The sequence below is a fragment of the Oryctolagus cuniculus genome, chromosome 7 (genome assembly GCF_051225735.1).
Source record: "Oryctolagus cuniculus isolate XC-2025 breed Fujian yellow rabbit chromosome 7, ASM5122573v1, whole genome shotgun sequence".
Classification (NCBI taxonomy): domain Eukaryota; kingdom Metazoa; phylum Chordata; class Mammalia; order Lagomorpha; family Leporidae; genus Oryctolagus; species Oryctolagus cuniculus.
In genome coordinates this window covers 120,751,092-120,767,277 of record NC_142873.1, presented here as the reverse complement: position 1 = coordinate 120,767,277, position 16,186 = coordinate 120,751,092, and the positions used below count along the sequence as shown (strand labels likewise).

At 54.1% G+C, this 16,186-nt stretch overlaps 1 protein-coding gene and 1 long non-coding RNA gene across 7 annotated transcripts; one reads left to right on the top strand and one right to left on the bottom strand.

Annotated features, from left to right (window-relative positions):
• Positions 1 to 62: 62 nt before the first annotated feature.
• On the bottom strand, positions 63 to 14,431 carry ECHDC2 (enoyl-CoA hydratase domain containing 2). Of its 6 annotated transcripts, none has more exons than XM_089300625.1 (10): positions 13,671 to 14,431; positions 7,220 to 7,421; positions 7,051 to 7,138; positions 5,925 to 6,011; positions 5,312 to 5,404; positions 4,164 to 4,220; positions 3,825 to 4,012; positions 1,414 to 1,464; positions 1,219 to 1,266; positions 161 to 566 (listed from the first exon to the last, which is right to left on the bottom strand). In XM_089300625.1, the coding sequence occupies exons 2-10, from the start codon at positions 7,268 to 7,270 to the stop codon at positions 489 to 491; spliced, it is 741 nt and encodes a 246-aa protein (XP_089156751.1). In that variant the 5' UTR covers positions 7,271 to 7,421; positions 13,671 to 14,431; the 3' UTR covers positions 161 to 488. The 6 variants fall into 6 exon arrangements, with proteins under 6 accessions (XP_089156752.1, XP_089156755.1, XP_089156751.1 ...); XM_089300627.1 differs by having other exon boundaries at positions 5,925 to 6,096; positions 7,220 to 7,287; XM_051857800.3 differs by having other exon boundaries at positions 7,220 to 7,287.
• Positions 4,021 to 4,609, top strand: LOC149125708 (uncharacterized). The gene is made up of 3 exons (XR_016211024.1): positions 4,021 to 4,154; positions 4,263 to 4,379; positions 4,472 to 4,609. It is a non-coding gene; the product is annotated as an uncharacterized LOC149125708 (long non-coding RNA).
• Positions 14,432 to 16,186: the final 1,755 nt, after the last annotated feature.

Below are 16,186 nucleotides of genomic sequence, written 5' to 3'. Positions count from 1 at the left end.
CTCTGCGATGGACAAGGAGGCGTGCCTCAGTGCTCAGGTTCCTCCTTCACAGCAACACTAAGTGAACAGTCACAACACATTTATTAATAGTTTCCTGTTCCAGGAGTCGAAGCTGAGGCCCAGAGCGCTTATGGATCTGTAGTGATTCCTGACACACATGTAGACCAACACCATGATTTATTTATGATCTCTGTTGTCCAGAGCCCCTGACAACTGCGAGGCACCTGAGAGCCAACGATGCAAAGCCACGCAGGGACCCGGGTTAATTCTTGGTCCATCATCTGAGGAGGGGGCTGGCTGGTTTCCAAAGCACACCCCAACCCAGTGATTGTCCAGTAAGGAAGGCAGCAGTGAAGTGATGTGGTCAGCACCTTGGTGTCAGTCTTTTCTGTCCATTGCTGTCCTCGCGATGAGGCAGCAGTCCGATTGCAAGCTTTCCGCTGGGCCCTGCTCCGGAAGGCACACATCACCATGCCAGTGCTTCAGGGTCACTTGCCAATAAACCTGGGGGGCCGCTTCTCCCTGAAGGCTGCCATGCCCTCCAGCCGGTCCTGCGTTGGAATATTCTGCAAGGACGCATGAAACACTAGTTTGAGGGAACACAGCCAGAGGCCAAAACTGCTGCCCAAGTTTGCCCAACCCATGATAAGGCTGTAGCCCAAGTGTTTTCCCTTGTCTTGGACTCTGGAGGTTCTGTGGCCCACACCATTGGTGTCTGTGTGCACCCTGCTTCCATGTCCCCAGCAAACTCCCTGCCTCCCGTGGCAGCAACCTGAGAGGAGGCTGCTCAGTAGAGGAGCAAGCTTAGGCTCTGATCTCGTGTGCACAGCTAGTTCACACCAGGCTGTGTGAGTGCCAGGACTCCTTGCGTAGGAGTATTTTGGGTATTTGTCAACTTGGAGATGAGTGTGTTCTGCAGGGTCCGGGGCAGGGCTGAATTGGTCAGCCCCAGGTGTGCGGCACCTCCACTGAACACATTCTACAGGCCATAACGAAGGCCCTGACATCCCAACGCCAGCCTGGGGCAGCAGAAACTATTCCTCCTCTTTGTCACCAGCCTGCGCTTGGGCACGCTGCCGTTAGCTGGTTGAGGAAGCCGTCTCAGAAGCAGTGTGGGGCCCAGGGAGTTGGGAGGAACTTCGGGAACTGGGGCCACAAGGCTCCCCTGCTCTGGCCCAGCCACTCACAAGCATGCGCATCCTGGCAGCCGCCCCTTACCTGGGCATAGCAGATCCCTTCAATGGCCATCCCTGATGCGATGTCCACCTGTGAGTAAAAGTGGACGTAAGGAAGATGTCAGGAGAATCCAGTCCCTGAGTTCTTGTCACTCGGACTGTCTACATGAGCCTTAACAATCCGTGTCCTGCTCACGACACTTCAGTGGACCCAAGTCCCAACCTAAAACCCCCTCACCTCTATTCCTCGGTCAATGGCAACTTTGCCCAGCCGCACAGCGATGGGGGCCTAGGGAGAAGAGAGGAGTCTGAGTGGGGCATCAGTGGAACTACAGATGGGCAGGCAGAGGTCTGGGTCTCGTGCAGGCTGTTGTAGTGAGCTGTCTTGTGTTGCAGTCCGTGTTCTGCCTCTTAGTTAAGGTTCCTTTCTTAAAATGAAGGAAGCTGGACTCTCTGACCCTTGACCTTCCCAAACATGACTAAGTTGAGGTTCCAGGAAGTGAGGCACTTGCCTACGTTTAAGCTTGGATTTGACTCCCGGTCACTGGAGAGCCTCCGTTACTACCCCTTCCTCTACTCCCTCAACCCAGATGTCCACCTCCACTGCAGGTTTCTGTTAGGAAATCCCAGGGCTGGGTGCTTTGCTCCTGCCACGACAGCTACAGGATCCGCCCCCAGGCCCATCTGCGGCCAGGCCCTCATACTGTGTTAACTGTATATAAGAAAGACTGTCAGAAAAAGGCAATTTTAAAGTCAGCATTGAAGCCATAAATAAAGTCTAGCTAAACAAAAATGAGTAACTTCAGAGAGAAAAATATCCCATGATACAAAAGTCAGAAACTGAGAAAAAGTTTTTCCAATTCTTCTTGGAAAAATTTCTTTTAGTAAAAGTGTGAACATTCCCAACAAAGTGTCTGTAAAGGGAAACAAAGGTCTGAAAACATTTTCACAAGAAACTATAGACATGAAGTATGCCCACTTCAGTCTAGAGAAATGGAAATCAAAACAGGCTCAGTGTCCCTTTTCATCACTGATTAGCATGAAAATGAGGGTTGCTTGCATTGTTGACAGAGGAAATTGGGACAGTGCCTCAGGAAGTCATTTGGGAAAAGCCAGCAAAGCATTAGATGCACCCCCTACTGATACTCCTTGCAGGCATCAACCTTACAGACACACTTCCAGAAGTACAGTCATTTATTGGTATTCTGCAGTAGGAAAAAGATAGAAACTACATCGAGTTTCGTGGTCTTGGGTACTGGCTAATTAATGATGCCTTACCCATACCATGTACAAAAAGTATGCAGGTCCAAACAGTGGGTTCAATCAGTGATGTGCTCGGATGCAAGAATCTCCAGTGTGTGAATGGTAAGGTGCACACTAGTGCGAATGCTGGAAAGTGTTGGTGCGCACGCCTGCGACGTGACATATGTTACATTCTTCCATGCTGTGATTCTGCACTGTGCACAGTTAACTTTGTGCTTAAAATTTAAAATAAAATCAGTAAAAGGAGTACAGTTATTTAAGTATGTGGGTACATGTGAATGATTTTTTGTATGCTGTGGAAATTCCAGGAGGGAGGTGTACACTGTCAACAACGGTCACCTCTAGGGAGAGGGACTGGGGAATAGAGGGCTACTTGGATTACCATCTGTCCTGTGTCGTGAATATGTAACTCAAAGACTACAGAAACCTGGGACTTTGACTTTTAAAACTGGGATAGCCACAGGTAAACTAAGATGGCTGGTCGCCTCACTTTGGATCTTTGCCATGTGAGCTTCTCATTCCTCTGTTCTGTGTGATTTGCGTGTCAGGGCCATGTATTTAGGTAACTATCCAGTCAAGAAACTGACCTTTCAAGAGAATGATCAGAAATGTGACTGATAATTTCATGTTATTTGGAAATGAGAACAGCGAGACATACTATGGCCACAAAATGTTCCATCCTTTTGATGTTCAAATAAACAGCCAAATGTACCCTTCAGAGGACACTGCACACTGAGCACGGTAGGAGGAAACTTGAGTGTTAAGATGCCGGATGTGTTGGATGCTGCGGCCACTAGATGGCAGCCACCTCCACCCCGGAGCACCCAGAGCCACTGCTGCAAGGGCCCCTGTGGGGCTGGTGGCTGGGGTAATGGTTTTGATGGCTGATGTGGTACAGAGAGCTACAACCGTGTTAGTACCATTGTTTCCGTGTGCAAGAGGGCTTCACAGAGTTCACGGGGAGTGGGATTAAAGAGAATGCTCCTTTTCCACGGGCACTTTAAAGCTCCTTAAGTTTTTAGAAACCTGCATCTTGAGATTCCTTTTGTACGAAAGAACAAAACCTAAAAAGAATAGAACAGGGGTTTTTTCTAAATAAACTCTTGTTTGAGTATTTTCTGCTAATGTTGTAGCTAATTTTATAGGCTTATATTTTAACTGTTTTATGGCATGTTGTAAATTTTTATATTTGAAACGCATTACATATTTTTTTTAATTTGGTACCTATTTGGCACTCTTAAAAATTAAATGCCAGAGTCTATATTCTGTGTTGTGCAAAACACCAGTGTTGTTTTCTTCTGATGTGGTAACTTCTTGTGACCACATGGGCAAGTCACCTGACCTCTCTGGGTCTGTCTCCTCGGATGGCACGGGCAGTGAGCTCACCTGGGGCAGGATCTCCTGGGCCAGTGTCCGGGCTCGCTGGTAGGCGGCGTCGCCCTCCTCGTTCTGGGCCACGGCGTGATTTACCAGCCCGAGCGTGTGGGCCTGGACCCCGCTTAGCCGCCGGCCAGTGAAGATAAGCTCCTTGGCCAGGGCCACACCCAGGCAGCGCGGCAGCCTCTGAGTTCCTCCTGCAGGATGGAGGGGCAGGGGTTGGGGAAGCAGGGTGAGAGAAGTGGGAACTCAGAGGAGCAGTGTGCGTTAGGATGGGGCCCAGGACACAGCCAAAGGAACACAGCGGGAGTGGCAGGTGGAGCAGAGCAGGTGCTGCAGGTGAGTTACCTGCCCCTGGGAGCAGCCCTCGGGTAGTCTCGATCAGCCCCATGACGGCCGTGGAAGCTGCGGAAACAACAGAGTGAAGCTGCCTCCCCCTGCCCTCAGCCTTCTCCCCCTTGAGACCCACCTCCCATCACCTCTGCTGCTGCTTCCTGAGCCTGTAAGGTGGGAAGAAGGTGACTGGCCCTCTCCTGCCTGCTTCAGACAGCTGCTAAGACTCAGGTAAGGTAAGGGTGTGGGAACAAGGCAGCCATTCTAGAAAATGCCTGACACTATTTGTGCATTGATGGATCCTGGGTCTCCTGTACCCATAGCTCCGGCCTGGCTGACAGCGTCCGTGACTCCTGCTCCTGCCAGGATTACCGCGTTTCAGCCTGCGTCCTCCCAAGTTCCACTTCTGGGAAGTTCCTGGCCGAGTCCTCCAGATCTTCCCAGCGCAGGCCATTACAACCCCGGGGAGGGGGCTCATGGGAGTGGCTCGCCAGGGTTCTGCACCCTGCCCTTGCTGAAACCTGGGCGGCCTGCGGCTATGACCTGACCACCTGGTCAGTTCCCTGTCCCTGACACGCACTGTGTAGATGAGATGACCTTTGTGCCTGAGGCGTTTGCAGCGAGCGTGCCAGGTGGCACCATGGTAGCCTCAAGAGGGGCTGTCCTCACCAAGTCAGTCGTGGAAAGGTTATCAATTAGCTTCTCATCCCCTCCAGTCTGCAAAACAGGCTCAGCTGCTCAGACCTGAGCCAGTGCCAGGGAACTGAAGAACAAAGTTCCTGCCCGGATACACTGGCGATGAGCTGTGCCCAGTGACTTATCACCCCCTTGGCTCACCTTTGGTCAAAACATGGGCAGCTGGGGAGGGGGTGGAGATCTGAGCTGGATGCATGCACGTGGCAGATTGGACATGGACCTTTGTCCTGCTTGGTGTTCCCTCTCCATGCACTTGGCTGTCCTGTTGGCAGGACAGTCACTGCAGGGACAAGGGAAGCAGCTTGTGACAGGTGATGGCTACTATAGCAGTTCTGGGCCAGGGGGCAAGCAGCTTCTGCCTGAAGCCACTGTGCCCCCTACCCTGCTTCCAGAAGGCCAGAGCAGGGCTCGACGTAAGGCCCCAAGACCTAGCCTGGTTCACCCTCCCCTCAGCCCCAGCCCAGTACCTGCCACTCGCAGGTCACAGGCCAGGGCAAGCTCCAGGCCTCCGCCCAAGGCAAAGCCGTCCATAGCTGCAATGGTGGGCGCCGGGAAGGCCGCTGTGGAGATGAAGATGGGCTCAATACGAGAGAGACTGAAGCTGGCAGAGAGCACCTCAAGGCTCCTCACCTGGTGGTACCTCTGCCAGGTTGACTGGGTTTCCCCCAGGGAAAGAGGGGATAGGCTGCCAGGTGCCTGCTCAGCCCCACCCTCCGGCTGACCTCCCAGCACTGGCTTTGAGGGAGTCAGGCAGTGATGACCCAAGGACATAAGTACTACAATCAAAGGAAGCCTGGAGAGTGCTGGGAAGGGTGACCTGAGGTAGCTAGGGTTACCTAGGCAAAAGAACAGGGATGCACATCTGGCTAACTGGACTCCTCTGAAATGGCCAGGCTTGAACCCTGATGGCAGGGAGTCAGCTGGGAGCTTGTGCTCTGTGAGAGGTGCACCCTGACCCTCTTGGGATTCCTTGTGCCCACCTGCTGGGAGAAGCATGTGTTCCCCTTCAGAGCTCCAACAGTAGAGCATGGTCAGGAGGGGCGGGGCCCAGCAGGCTCCACCCCACTCGCAGACACTCACCGATCTCATCCATTAGCCCTCGCAGTCGCTGCACGAAGATCCCCACCTCGGCGTTGCTCATCTGCTCCCGCTCCTTCAGGTCTGCACCTGCAGGCGGCCAGGGGTCGGAGCCAGCCCTTGGCAAGGTGGTTGATTATGGAATCCCAGGCAGATAGAAGATCAGCAAAGGAGGCTTGAGGGGAAGCAGGTGGAGAAGGAGAAGCACCAGGAACTGGTCAAGGAAGCCAGGGGAGGGGAGGAAGGGGGTGTGGCAACGGGAGCAGCACAGCAACAGCAGCAAAAGGCAACTTGAACTTCACCAAAAACACAAGCTCCAGTGCACTGAGGAACACTATGGAGAGTACCAGACAGCCCACGGAACAGGAGACGATCCTCCCAAGTCATACATTCAGTAAGGAATGCCACTGGATATACAAAGAACCCAACAACAAAGCAATCTGATTGAAAATGGGCTAAGAGCTGGAACAGACATTCTCCATAAAAGATATAAACAGCCAACAAGCACACGCAGACTCCGGGGAAATGTCAGACACCAGTGTTCACAGGGAAGCCAAAAGGTGAAAATAGCCAGGTGTCCATGAGCAGGTGGACGGGTAGGCCAACGTGGAATGTGTGTGGTGGAATATTACTCAGCCACCAAAAGGAATGAGATTCTGACAAGTGCTTCAATGTGGACAGCCCTTGAGGCTCTCTGCTCAGACACCTGCTTTTCTGTGGGTCTGGAGCATGTTCCCTCACTGTCTTCAAGACAGAAGTTCATGGTGATCACCCTGCTGTGAGGAGCAAGTGATGCCGGCACCCTGAAAGCTTTGGTGACAGCAGCCATCCTCTGGGTGGTTAAAGGGGTAGTGGGTCCCATTTGGCCACTGGCCTTGTGAGTGCTGTGAACTCAGTTTTCTCAGTGGAGGGTCAGAGCAAGGCATAAAGGAACAGAAAGAACTGGCATTCTTGGCCAGAGAGGCCAAGGTCCAACTGAATTCTCGTCTGCCTTTTACTAGCAGTGTGACCCTCTCAGAGTTCACATCTGCATGTGGGACACCATGCCCTGAGCTGGAACTGACTCAAGCCTCTCCTAACCCCCCGAGGGCTGCTGGTGCACTGGGCTGGGGACACAGAGGGCACCCACCTGCACAGAAGACGCCCTTCACTCCACTTCTGAAAAGCAGGACACGCACTCGCTGGTCCTCCCGCAGCCGGGCCAGAGCTTGCAGCAGCTGCAGGAACACCCGGTCAGAAGCCTGCCAGTCCAGTCCCCAGCCCACCCCATGGCCCTCCCCCGTGCCCTCCAGTCTCACCTCACTAACCAGGACGTTCCCCAGGGCGTTGCGGGCACGAGGTCTGTTCATCAGAATCTCGGTGATGCCTGCAGGGAGCAGAGCAGCCTCGGGTGAGCGGGCTGGGGGCTGCAGGAAGGAGGCCTGGGTTCTGGGCAGCCTCTGCCCTTGGTTCACAGTGCAACATGGGACAAGTCACACATTCAGGCCTCGGTTTTCTGAACTGCAAAATGGAGAAAGTCACCCTTGCCCTTTCTGTCTCACAAGAAGCCGAAGGGCTCAGGACCCATGGGGCAAAGTGGGTGAGGAACAAGAAGGAGCACCCCTGTGGCTCTTGCCTGCTCCCGCCATCGCCGGGCGCAGACACGCCTTCCATTCCCCAGCCCCCTCGGCAACACCGTGCTACTCACAACCCAACATCTGCCTCCAGCTGACAGCTACCCTTGTTACCACCACGCAGGACTAAGAAGGGGGAAGGCACCAACCACCCCAGAAACCCTACCGTGTGCCCAGACACAGCCATGGTCCTTTCTCCCCCACCCCACCAAAGTAACTCTCCTGACCTTCATTTCAATGATGTCATGTATTTCTTAATATAACTTTATCACCTGAATGTGCACAGACATGCGTTAGACTTGCTCATTAAAAAAAATAAATAAATAAAGATTATTTGAGAGAGTTAGAGAGAGATCTTCCATCTGCTGGTTCACTCCCCAGATGGCCGCAATGGCTGGGGCTAGGCCATGTGGGGTCTCCCATGTGGGTGGCAGGGGCTCAGCACTTGGGTCATGTTCTACTGCTTTTCTCACGCCATTAGCAGGGAGCTGGATCAGAAGTGGAGCAGCTGGGACTTGGACCAGCACCGATATGAGATGCTGGCACTGCAGGCAGCGGCTTGAGGCAGGCCACACCCTGGTCCTGACTGGCTCATTTTTAAAATGCTGATGTATCCCGTAAAATCCTGTGAAAATCCCCAGATTCTCCCTTTGGTCCTGTCTTTCCCTGTAGGGTTTCTCAAAGTCTGCGTTTGCTGAGCGCACACTCGGGTAAACCACATGTCCCTCTGGCACCAGTGATGAGCTGCTGACTCCAGAGGCTTGCTCACACCGTTCTGCCCTCTCTGGCACGCCAGGAGCCTTTGCCCTACTTGTGTGTTCTTCCCCAGCATCAGCCAAGATTACTGCAAGAGCTTGCTGTACTCGTTTAGTTGCCTTTATGGGAGACCAGGATAAGTACCTGGCTCCTGCCATCGGATCAGCACAGTGCGCCGGCTGCAGCGCGCCAGCCATTGGAGGGTGAACCAACGGCAAAGGAAGACCTTTCTCTCTGTCTCTCTCTCTCTCACTGTCCACTCTGCCTGTCAAAAAAAAAAAAAATTTTTTTTTTTTACAGAGCAACCGAGGGAGGGAAAGACAGGGAAAGTGATATTCCACCTACTGGTTCATTCCCCAAATGGCCACCACACAAGGACCAGACCAGATCAGACCAAAACCAGGAACTTGGAACTCCATACAGGTCTCCCACATGAGTGGCAGGGGCCCAAGCACTTAAGTCAACATCTGCTGCATCTCAGAATGCACTGGCCGGAAGCTGGATTGGAAGCAGAGGTGCCACGACTCAAATCAGCACTCCAATAGAGGGTGCAGGACTGCCAAGCAGCAGCTTAACCGCTGCACCGCAACACTTGGCCCATGGGAGACCCCTGCTATCCAGCATTTTAAAAAAAAAAAAAAAGCTACTTATTTGAAAGGCAGAGAGAGAAAGAGAGAGCAAGAAAAATCATTCATTTACTGGTTCACCCCACAAATGGCCACAACAGCCAGGGCTCGGCCAGGGTGAAGTCAGGAGCCTGGCACTCCATCCTGGCCTCCCACATGGCTGGCAGTACTGGGGCCATCTTCCACTGCCATCCCAGGCACATGCACAGGGATGCTGGATCAGGAGGGAGCAGGGGCCGGCATCACGTCGCAGAGGGTTAAGCTACTGCCTGTGACGCCAGCATTCCCTTAGGAGTGCTGTTTTGAGTCCCAGCTGCTCCACTTTCAATTCAGCTCCCTACTAATGGCCTGGGAAAGCAATGGAAGATGACTCAAGTCCCAAGGCCCCTGCCACCCACGAGGGAGACCCAGATGGAGTTCCAGGCTCTTGGTTTCTGCCCAGCACAGTCTTGGTCCCTTGTAGCCATTTGAGAAGTGAACCAGCAGATGCAAGATATCTCTGTCCCTCCTTCCCTCCCTCCCTCCCTCTCTCCTTCTCTCTCTCTCTCTCTTTCTTTCTCTCTCTCTGCCTTTCAAATAAATAAATAAATCTTAAAAAAAAAAAAAAGTGGAGCAGCAGGGACTCGAAATGGCTCTCTGATACAGGATGTCGGCACTGCAAGCGTCAGTTTAACCTGCTGTGTCAGCGCCATTCCCTACCCAGCTTTTAAGCATCAACGCTCCTGAATGGCCAATCAGGGATCTCTTTAATTGCCCACTTGCAGATGTATGTGTTTAACACGTGCTAGGCAGCCTGTTCCCTGTCCTCACAGAACCTACAGACGAGCAGAGAAGACAGACATTAAACAAGTACTGTTTGTGATGGGAACTCAGAAAAGGACAGGCAGGTAAGGGGCCTCTACTGGCAGAGGGGAGCCCTGGGGAGTGGGTGGAGCCTGTGACCCACTTCCGACCAGCGGAATGCAGCCAGGCGCCCGTTCAGCTGCATGGCCAAGGTGAGAAGTTGTTCCTTCTGTGATCAGGCCGTGGTACACGTGAGGTTCCGTCTTGTTAGAGGGGCCGGTAGACCACAGAGGGGTCATGGCGTAAGGGAGGAAGTGTGGGCAGCCTCTAGGAGCCACAAGGTGCACCAGCCAACTGTCAGCAAGAAAACAGGACTTGAGTGGTCGGCCCGCAGGAGGTGAACTCTCAACCACAGCGAAGTCTGGAGGCAGAGCTCCTCCCAGTCAGGCCTGGGATGCGCCCCAGCCCCGGCAGCTACTACAGGAAACCCAGGCCAACTTGTGCCTGGACTTCTGACGGACAGAACGGGAGTCACGCACAGGGTAACTGCTGGATGCAAATACGAGGTCTGTGCTCCAAGCTGGGACCCATAGACGGTGTCCTTGGCTTCCACTGATTGATCAGGCTGCATGGAGTCTGCACAGCATGCGCTGCTTCTTGCTCATCCAGCCCCAGTCCCGGCAACACTGGCACCAGCACTCCACACTATACCCTTCCCGCTGGTAGCAGACCCATCAGGCCACTGGCTGGTAACCTCCTGAGCAGCTGTGCTACAGGCATTCAGCCTGGACAGCCTGGATCACCGGCTGTGTGGTGTGTAACAGTGTTGTGGGGGAGGCAGCAGAAACCACTGGGAGGTAGTGTAGAGAACAACTGGCTTGCCAATCCCCTACAGAACAGAAGGGGAAACTGAGGCCCAGAAGAGAATCTGCTCGGCCGGCGCCGCGGCTCACTAGGCTAATCCTCCACCTAGAGGCGCCAGCACCCGGGTTCTAGTCCCCGGTTGGGGCGCTGGATTCTGTCCCGGTTGCCCCTCTTCCAGGCCAGCTCTCTGCTGTGGCCAGGGAGTGCAGTGGAGGATGGCCCAAGTCCTTGGGCCCTGTACCCCATGGGAGACCAGGATAAGTACCTGGCTCCTGCCTTCGGATCAGCGCGGTGCGCCGGCCGCGGCGGCCATTGGAGGGTGAACCAACGGCAAAGGAAGACCTTTCTCTCTGTCTCTCTCTCACTGTCCACTCTGCCTGTCAAAAAAAAAAAAAAAAAAAAGAAGAAGAGAATCTGCTCACCTAGTAGCTAGACCCAGCTAGCACTCCTCACTCTCAAAGAGCTATAGCCACCTCTAGGGACACAAGTCCAGACACATGAACATACAGGGACACACACAGGGCAATTGCAGGAAGAGTCACGTAGGCGGGGGGAAGGGACAGTGCAGCTGGAGCAAAACAGAGGCGGAAAACCTTAAAAGGAGCTCAGGAGTAGAAGAGAAAAGGGAGAATCAGGTGGTGGTGGAGAGCCTCCAATGCCCAGGGAAGACCCACCAACTGCTGGGAGCAGTGCGGTCAGAGCCCAGGGCCGCAGAGCCGACCAGCCAGGCTCCTCCTCCCGCACAACAGGAAAGCAGCGCCTCGCTCAGGGCCATCAGCGCCCGCGGCAGGTGGACGCTGTGGCCTCTCCTGGGCGAGTCCCCTCCTCTGCTTCTCCCTTCCCGAACTTCTCCCTCCTCGATGCCCTGTGGCCAAGGCAGGGACTTAACCTGTTGACCCATAAAAGGACTTCAAGTATCTGCAAGTGAACCCATCGTTCTTGAGCTGTGATAAGTTTACATTTACTGATGGATGAGCTTTGAGTCACTGAGTTTCTAGAACAGTCAGTGATAACCTAATGGCTGAGCAACCAGACTTTGAAATCAGACCTTGTTCACACTGCTTAACCCTCTGTGCCTCAATTTTTTCAAATATTTATTATTATTATTTTTATTTAATTTTTTATTTAATTGAGAGACACAGAGCTTCCATTTGCTGGTTCACTATCCAAGTGCTCACAATGGCTGGGGCTGGGCCAGGACCTGGGAACTCGATGCACGTCTCCCACCGGAGTGGCAGGGACCCAACCACCTGAGCCATCACCACTGCATGCCAGGATCTGCTTTAGTGGGAAGCTGGAGTTGGAGCTGGGACCTGAACCCAGGTACTGCAACATGGGCCCCAGGCCATCTTAATCACTGGACAAACGACCACCCCATGCAACAATGTCCTAACTCGTGGGGACAGTCACCCTAACTACCCAGAGGCAAGCACTGTTGCCAGTTTGGCAGTGAACCAAGCACATTCGCTGAGGCCCAGCAACCCCACCAGGTCAGAAATTCTTCCAGGTGACATGATGACACCCTGGCAGCCCAACAGAAGCTGTGGGTGCACGCAGGGAATTGCGTGCAACAGTGGGAAGCAAGGGTCACGATTTAGACGTCAACACAGCTCTTCAAAACTCAGTGTTGGCCGGCGCCGCAGCTCACTAGGCTAATCCTCCGCCTGCGGCGCCGGCACCCCAGGTTCTAGTCCTGGTTGGGGCGCCGGATTCTGTCCCAGTTGCTCCTCTTCCAGTCCAGCTCTCTGCTATGGCCTGGGAAGGCAGTGGAGGATGGCCCAAGTGCTTGGGCCCTGCACCTGCATGGGAGACCAGGAGGAAGCACCTGGCTCCTGGCTTCAGATTGACGCAGCGCTGGCCGTGGCAGCCATTTGGGGGGTGAACCAACAGAAGGAAGACCTCTTTCTCTCTCTCTCTCTCTCTCACTGTCTGTAACTCTGTCAAATAAATAAATAATAATCTAAAAAAAAAAAGTGTCAAGCAGATGAAACGAAATAAGATGGCATGGGGGCCGGTGCTGTGGTGTGGTGGGTAAAGCTGCCGCCTGCGGCGCTGGCATTCCATATGGGCATCGGTTGGAGACTTGGCTGCTCCACTTCCGATCCAGCTCTCTGCTATGGCCTGGGAAAGCAGTAGAAGATGGCCAAGCCTTGGGCCCCTGCACCCACGTGGGAGACCTGGAGGAAGCTCTTGGCTCCAGATCGGCACAGCTACGGCCGTTGCGGCCAATTGGGGAGTGAACCAGCGAATGGAAGACCTTCTCTCTTTCTTTCCTTCTCTCTCTCCCTCTCCCTCTCTCTTTCTCTCTCTGTGTAACCTGACTTTCAAATAAATAAATGAATCTTTGAAAGGAAGGGAGGGAGGGAGAAAGAAAGAAAGATGGCATGTACGGTACTGTGTCAAAGCTACATCAGAGGAACCCGTATGGGGTTGGGGAGAGCATAGAGACCCTAGGAGGGGCTTGCAACGGTGCGGTCACGGGCATTGGGCTCAATGAAGGGTGCATTGCGGTCAGCGCCACCGAAGTCCGCCAAAGTCCAAAAACACCACCACCACGCGCAGAGGTGCCCAGAACTCTGCCCTGGGGTCGGCGGGGCGCAGGCCTGGGAGCGGCCGCGGGAGCTGCGCGGCGAGCGCGCGCCCTCCCCCAGCCACCCTCCGCTCCCCACCCCTGCAGGTCTCGGTCCGCGCAGCGCCATTGGCTCTGCCGCCTCCGCCCCTAGGAGCTTTGCCAGGACCCTGGGCGGGGGAGGGGGACCGGCGCCGTAACCGTCCGAGCCTGGGGGCGCGGCCCCACCCCCGCAACGACTCCTCTCACTTCCATACAGTGTACCCAGAGCCACCAGAGGGACACAGGAGTCCCGCGCAGCCAAGTCGGGCAACCACCGCTCTCCCCAGGGCGCCCAGAGGAGCCTATACCGGGTGCCAGGCGAGCTGGACCCGACCCGCCCGCCGCCCCGAGCCTTGGTGTTCCCGCGTGTAGCGGGCGCGCTGGCGTCGCTCAGACCGTGGCGGCCGCGCTGCTAGCCCCGCGCACGCCCTGCCCCGAGGTCCCGTTCGGCGTCGTCCCAGCAGCTCCTAGACGCGCCAGGGCCCCGCGCTTTCACCTTCGTCTGGGCCCTCCAGGGCGCGCACTTGGATCTCGGGGGCTGGGCCCGCATCGCCGGAGGCGCATCCGCGAGCCAGAAGGGACCCCCAGGGGCGCGCAGCGCGCAGGGCGCGGGGCAGGGCACGCAGCATCGCGACGCAGGTTGGGAAGCTGGCGCGGAGCCGCGGGCTCGCGGTTCCGGCGACGAGTGAGGCCTGCGCAGATCGCTCCACCTACGAGCCGAAGTAGCTGTGCGCGGGGACTGGGTTGGGGGAAAGCGCCGCTTCGCTGTGAGGTCTGAGTCGAGGCTGCCAAGCGTCCGCGCCTCTGCGACGTGATCCGTAAACCAGGGATAATCTTGACTGCCTCCTGGGGTGGTGTGAAGATTAAATGGGCTGTGTGAACCTTGCGTACACACCTCCAAAGGTGCCACAAAAATTGTGGAAAATGGAATAGAAGATTGTTTCCTTGCAGAAAAACATTTGAGGGGCAGATGTTGCGGTGGAGTAGGTTAAACCCCCTTCACGGGGCTGGCTTAACCCCGCATCCCACATGGGATACAACTCCCTGCTAATGGCCTGGGAAAGCAGTGGAAGATGGTCCAAGTGCTTGGACCCCTGCACCCACATGGGAGACCCGGAAGAAGCACCTGGCTCGACTTCAGCTCTGACCATTGCAGCCATTTGGGGAGTGAACCAGCAGATGGAAGATCTCTCTCTCTCTTCCTCTCTCTGTAACTGTGACTTTCAAGTAAATAAATAAGTCTTTAAAACAAAAACCAAAAAGCACTCCTCTCTTGGCTTGCAATGCTGGCCTCTCACATCAGAGGGCCACTTTTGAGTCCCAGCTACTTCACTTCCAATCCAGTCACCTGCTAATGGGCCTAGGAAGGGGGGGGAAGATGGCTCAAGTACTTGGGTTCCTGTCACTCACATTAGAGATCTGGATGGAGTTCCTGGCCCCGACTTTGGCATGGCCCGGGCTGTTGTATTTGCACAGTGAATCAGCACATAAAAAGTGTGTGTGTGTGTGTGTGTGTGAGAGAGAGAGAGAGAGACTCTGTCTTTCAAATGAATAAATAAGTAGATCTTAAAAAAAAAAAAAGTAAAATCCAGAGCCAGTGCTGTGGTGCAGCAGGTTAAAGCCCTGGCCTGCAGTGCCAGCAGGGTGCAGGGGCCCAAGGACTTGGGCCATCTTCTACTGCTATCCCAGGCCATAGCAGAGAGCTGGATAGGAAGAGGAGCAGCCGGGACTCGAACCAGTGCCCATATGGCATAGCTAGTGCTTCAGGCCAGGATGTTAACCTGCTTTGCCACAGCGCTGGCCCCTGAAAACACTGTGTATGTTAACTGAAAAATCAGTCTAGTTTGAAATACATAGCTAAAATCTATTCAGAGAGTCACACTGAGGATTTAAACCTGCAAAGAAGCAGAGAGTTGCCGGAGCTGACTGTTCAGCGAGCCTGAGTATGGTTCCAGGTGGTACGGCTTTCTTCCAGGGTGAGCACATGCACCGAGTCGGGTTGAAACAAGGCAGGTTTGTGTGTGGCTCTCAGTCACTTTGAAACTCAAAGAAGACCTATGGAAAACAAGAACACCTGGGAACAGGGAGCAGACTTGATTGTTGATGCAGGAGGGGCCTTCCATCCCACACTCCTCCTCCTGCGGGTGTTACCTATGCACAGGGAGAGACAAACACCAGGCTCAGCAATCAGCCTTCCTCCAAGCGCCCTAGGAAGGCAGGCTCACTCCTTCCTAAGGTACAGAGGCGATTTCCTTGCTCTTGGTTGATCTGTTTCCTTGGTCATGGCTGAGATTTACTGAAAGGTGCTGTTACCTGAAACCAGCTGCAGAGGTAGCAGCTTGGCTGACTAAGGCTTCTGCAGGATTTAAGTTACATGTGGATTTCTATTTAAAAAAAAAAAAAAAGATTTATTTATTTGAAAGGCAGAGTAACACACACACACACTCAGAATCAGAGAGATCTTCCATCTGCTGATCTACTCCCCAAATGCCCACAATGGTTGGGGCCAGGCCAGGCTGAAACTAGGAACCAGGAACTCCAACTGGGTCTTCCACTTGGGTTGTAGGGGCCCAAGCACTTGGGCCATCTTCCGCTGCTTTCCCAGGTGCATTCTCAGGGAGCTGGATGGGAAGCAGAGCAGCCAGGACTTGAACCGATGCTCTGATATGGGACGCCAGCATCACAAGTTAAGCCACTGTGTCACAATGCTGGTCCCACATTTCAAAACTATTTTAACAGAAGTAAGCTTAGCCACTCTGGCCTCAGAATCAGCCCTTAAGGCATTCGGATCTGGCTAAAAAGCCCATGAGAGTTTCTCAGGCATGGAAAGCCAAGACACTGTGGCAAAAAATTACCTAAATGAAAGATCTCTGTGAGTGAGATCCTGGTGGAAAGAAGAGGCCATCGAAGAAGGCGGTACCCTTCTCTGAAGGGAGGAGAGAACTTCCACTTTGACTATGGCCTGTCTAAATAAGGTCGGAGCTTGTGAACTCAAGAGGCTTCCATAGCCTT

Excerpts from the sequence above, each read along its gene's own strand:
- ECHDC2 (XM_051857800.3), bottom strand. The coding sequence starts at position 13,803 with ATGCTGCGTGCCCTGCCCCGCGCCCTGCGCGCTGCGCGCCCCTGGGGG. Across the intron at positions 6,012-7,050 it reads GAAGGGCGTCTTCTGTGCAG|GTGCAGACCTGAAGGAGCGG; the intron begins GTGGGTGCCCTC and ends GGCCGCCTGCAG. Across the intron at positions 5,405-5,924 it reads AGGGCTAATGGATGAGATCG|CGGCCTTCCCGGCGCCCACC; the intron begins GTGAGTGTCTGC and ends TCATCTCCACAG.